The following is a 4,745-nucleotide window of genomic DNA, read 5'->3' as shown; positions in this document are numbered from 1 at the left end:
CCTGGCTCGTACCCTGGGGGTGTTTAAGAGGAGGTTAGATGAACATCTTGCTGGGGTCGTTTGACCCCAGTATTGTTTCCTGCCATGGCGGGGGGGTCGGACTAGATGATCTACTCAGGTCCCTTCCGACCCTAGAAACTATGAAAGTACCATTATAAATTTTAGGTGTCATATGCAACCTGGAACAATTTGCTTGACAGTAGGTTACAAACCTATGAAAAAAGGAGTCCTGCTTCTCTGACCCTATATGCAGTCTGTTTTCATTCACTTGTTACTCTCTAGGGAAAATCCCTTTGTAATAATTTATTTTTTAAGTTAGGCCAGTGGTAAAATATTAAGGGAAATTTGATTTTTTTTTTGTTTTGTTTTGTTTTTTTTTAAATGTGAGAAACAAAGACAACAAAGTGTGAAAATAGAATATTAGCACTCTTTTTTTCAGGTGTTTGGCACTTAGGCTGTTTTAAATTTAAATTTGTCATGGATTTATATTTATATGTGGACAAGGGATTCTGTTAATTTGGAAAACCAGATGTTTTCAGTGTTCATGGCAACTTGAATACAGTGTTAATCTCATGATAGATTGTAATGTCACATAGTCAGCCAACTTATTGCATTATAAAATGGCAAGCCAGCCACAAAGATGTTCCATTAAATATGAAACATTTTTTTTGTGGCTGGTCTGTTTGGCACTTTAATCTGAGTGTGTGGCATTTTATTAAGCCTTGCTGTACAGCCTGGGCATAGAGAGTCAATGGGCTCCTCCCCCATACCTGCAAGTTTTAACCCTTGCTGTCCAGTCAGGTTGCACAGAAGGGCTGCAGATGTGGCTGCAGAAGGCATGGCAGGATGCACACTTTTTTGAATCTGAGAAAATTTCTCAGATCCCATTTGTTCAACTAAATTGATGTCTGCCAGCAGCCTCAATGTAATGTTTCAAACATAAGCATATTTTTGTTTCTATATATTTAGATTTCTGAGTAATAGAGTAAACACATTCATTCCTAGCAAACTGCTCTTCACATCAAAAAGTAACACACACTTGATACTAGAACATAAGAAGTGCCATTTACTGGGTCAGACCATAGGTCCATCTTGCCTAGTATCCTGTGTTACACAGTGGCAGAGAGTGGATACTGAAAGGGAGAGTGAATTGGGTATGCCCAGGGGTTTTTTTCCACTGTTCCTGCCACTTGCAGCCTCCAGTATTTAGGGTCTAGGAAGTTCTGATTGCAAGACTGTATCCCTAATTCCCATGCTGAATAGCTGCTGGTGCTCCTTTCCTTCAAGAATTTGTCCAGTCCCTTCTTTGAACCTGAGTAAAATGTCAGCTTCCACAATATGTTGTGGCAGTGAATTCCATACTTTAATTGCACTCAGTGTGAAAAAATTCCTTTTCCTTACTGCCTGCTAGTTTCCACCTTTGTGATTATTTTTCATTAAAAAAAACAACAAAAGTTTGAATGGTTGGAATATAGACTGCTGTCCCAGCCCTTAAGATGATCTGTTCAGACTAGGTTATAACAATGAAGCTATTTAAGGAACTCTGACAGCACTCATGGTGCTAAATCCTTCCTTTTTTATAGTTTAAATCTGATAAATCCATCTGAATTTCATCCAAACTAAACATATCTACTTAAATGAAATAAAACCAAACTAAACATGCAAGAATTCCAAAGTTGTACCACTAGTTAAAGCACTTATTTTCCTTTGCAAAACTGAATGTGATTTATGCTTACAAGTACATGCAAGTGAAAGTGCAAGGAGTTTCAAACTTAAATCAATGGATTGGAATGTTTAACAGGGTTTTTTTTAAATTAGTACAAACGTTGTGATTTGGACCTTTGAAAATATATTATGGCATTTAGTACTCTTGCTGTGGAACCAATAAATAGGAATTTCCTAACTCATGTTCAATCTCACAAGATTTTGCATTAATATATTAAAACAGGTTTTGACATAATCTTTTTTACTATGAGTAAGGTAATGTTACACCTGGATGCAATTCCAATTAGCCCTTTCCAGTCTGTGATTAGGGGTTCAGTGGTTATTTTGCAAAAACAGCATAGCTGTTTGAGATAAGCTAAGATTTATTTCTCTGCTGTTACTATATCAGGCTACTCATTTATATGGTGATTGCTTCATGACAGCAGGGTAGATGGTGCACCCTTATAGACTAATTAAATCAGATGCATAGCATAAACTTTCATAAGCAGAGGTCATCACAGCATCAGATGCCCCCTGCTTACAAAATCTCAAGCTACACATCTGATTTAGTTAGTCTGTAAAGGTGCAAATCTACCCCACTTTCTGCCTAACTTCAGACTAACGCAGCTCATATGCCAGGCTGAGGCCAGTTGTAGAGGCATAAATTATGATGAACAAAGTATTTTAGAAGGCAAAAATCCCTAAACTTGAGCCTTAAACATGTGTTGGGGGAAGGGATTGACAATAGTACTGCAAATTTAAAATACTGTCATTCAAGTTGCTTCAAATGTTGTGCAATTTATGAACTTTGGTTTTCTTTTTTCTAGTACTTCTTCTTACAAAAGTCTGCCATCAGTATCAGAGACTTTTCCAACATTAAGAGCAATGATTGAAGTGCTGAACACAGACTCGTCTCGCTGTCTCAAAAAAACTATAGTTTCTGTATAATTTATACAAATAAAGGCCAAGACTACTTGCTTTGTAAATTATTTTTGAAAAAAAAATTATGAACAAATGAGGTCCTTTGTTACTTTTGATACAAGTTTTGATAAATGGAATACTTGAACCTTTTTCTTTACTTTAGAAACTCTTAATAGAAAATGGAAATCCTTGCCATGACTGAAAATGTATGATGGGTGTGGGAAAGAGGACATATAAAGGGTTGATTTTTGTTTCCATGCATAATGTAATAACAAATAAATTTACTTCAGAGACCAAACTGAAGAGTGACATAATTAAAAGGGAAATACCTTACACTTGCTGCATATCTGGGTTTTGTTTTTAAAGAATGTTTTTGTTAATGCACTTTGAAAATGCCATATCTCTTCTCTCTTAATTGTATACATTCAGGGTCTTCAAAAAATTCAACTGTGAAACTATTATGAAGCATTTACTTGTGTGCAAACTATAAATACACAAAAACTTCACAAAATGTAATCCTGTGAAGGATTGTTTCAAAGAACTCTGAGATAAATAGTGTCTGGAACACTTGTAAAGAAATTGGTTTCAAGAAAACAAACTTTGGAAATAAAAGCAAACAAATGAAATGTTCAAAATGAGCCTTTCTTGGTGAGCAAATCAACAAGTGGCTAGGCTGATGGAATGCATGCAATTGCCAGAAAGGAAAGCTGATATAGAGTCCCTCGGTGTTTTTTGTTTTGTTTTTTTTAATGGAGAAGACACTTAAGACGGTTGAGAATGCAGAACCACATAGAGGGGTGCTGAGCCCATAGGCTTGATTTTACACTGAAGCGATGAAATGCAGTAGGCCTATGCAACGTGGCTAGTACTTGCTTTGGATTTGGATTCAGCCAATTTGGGGGACAGTGATTTGATTCGGTGATTTGAATTGCTGTCCCAAATCAATTCAGCTTAATCTGATCCAGAGGTTTGGCCATCACAGAATTGGCCGAATCTCCGAATCAAACAGGCCCTGTCCCTTCCCTGTTGTCCCAGTCCTGTCAATTGCTGCCCCGCCCACCCCAGCTCCCGTCTCTTTGAAAAAGAAAAAAAGCTCTGCACTCACCAAATGCTGCCAGGTAGGGAGGGGGGGTCAATCCCCACTGCCCCACACTGCAGGGGAGCAGGCAGGGGTCCTCCCTGGTCTGGTCCCCCCCTCCTCCAGTCGTCCCCCCCCTCCATACTTACTAGCGTGGAGTCTGGATCCAGCTTCCCTGCAGTGAGTGGGGGCTGGCCGAACCTTCAAAGCTCTCCAAATCTTTTCTGAATTAATTCAGATGGCTTTGAATCGATTCAGAACTTTTTATTGGTCTCCTGATTTGATTTGGCTGCCAAATCGGTCTGAATCGTCTCCAAATTAAATCAGCACCTGAAGCTTCACACTGCCCTAAAATTCAGCATGGGAAGATTTTGTTGTCTTAGGATAGCCCATCAGGCAGAACTAATTCAGCTCAGACAGTGGTGGGCACACCCCAAACTATTTACTTGTAGCTATCAACCAAAAGAGCACCAACATTTGTTGAGAATCTCAATAAAGTACAGCTTGATTTCAGAGTCTGGTTGAGTTCTGTGTCTCATGCGGTTTTTATTTTCTGGGTCATTTTAAGCTAGGTGACTTCAGTTGGCAAGAGTGGGCCAAATGGCTGGTTTGCTCAGTAACTTTACCCTGGGCAAGTTATTTCAGTATTCCTTAATGTTTTTATCCACCTCAAAAAAGTTAAAAGGGCTGAGCTGTTTCTAGAACCCTGTCTTTCAACTCATTCAGAAGTTTTTCTTTTTTAATATCAGTGATCTAAATTCATGCTTTGGTGCTGAAGGAACTTTCTGGGCTCATACTCTTTGCCAAAATGGGATACTCCCTTTTATTTTCCCAACCAACTCCTTTTCCTTGTAGACTAAAGAACTTTTGTGGTCAAATGCATCTGACTGATACAGGTGTTTGCTCACTTAATAGCCATAAGCAGACAACCCCAAATCCTATCTTTCCTCTGAATATTTATCTACATGACTTGTTGTTTCTCATTCTCTTCTGGACAGATGGTGCTGCTACACCCGATAGTTAAGCTAAGACTTTGTCTCTT

General features: G+C 38.5%; 1 protein-coding gene across 4 annotated transcripts in view; it reads left to right on the top strand.

Moving 5' to 3' along the window:
• The window catches only part of TTC13 (tetratricopeptide repeat domain 13), a 64,728-nt gene extending 61,496 nt beyond the window's left edge, over nucleotides 1–3,232 (top strand). For all 4 annotated transcript variants that reach the window (XM_019549889.1, XM_019549887.1, XM_019549888.1 and 1 more), the window contains one exon: nucleotides 2,532–3,232. In XM_019549889.1, coding sequence (XP_019405434.1) covers nucleotides 2,532–2,652 — 121 coding nt within the window. In that variant the 3' untranslated portion in view covers nucleotides 2,653–3,232. The remainder of the gene's footprint in view (nucleotides 1–2,531) is intronic.
• The last annotated feature ends 1,513 nt before the right edge of the window (nucleotides 3,233–4,745 follow it).

The sequence above is a fragment of the Crocodylus porosus genome, unplaced genomic scaffold, assembly GCF_001723895.1.
Source record: "Crocodylus porosus isolate Cpor-Errol unplaced genomic scaffold, CroPor_comp1, whole genome shotgun sequence".
NCBI classification, from domain to species: domain Eukaryota; kingdom Metazoa; phylum Chordata; order Crocodylia; family Crocodylidae; genus Crocodylus; species Crocodylus porosus.
This window is presented reverse-complemented; position numbering and strand designations above follow the sequence as displayed.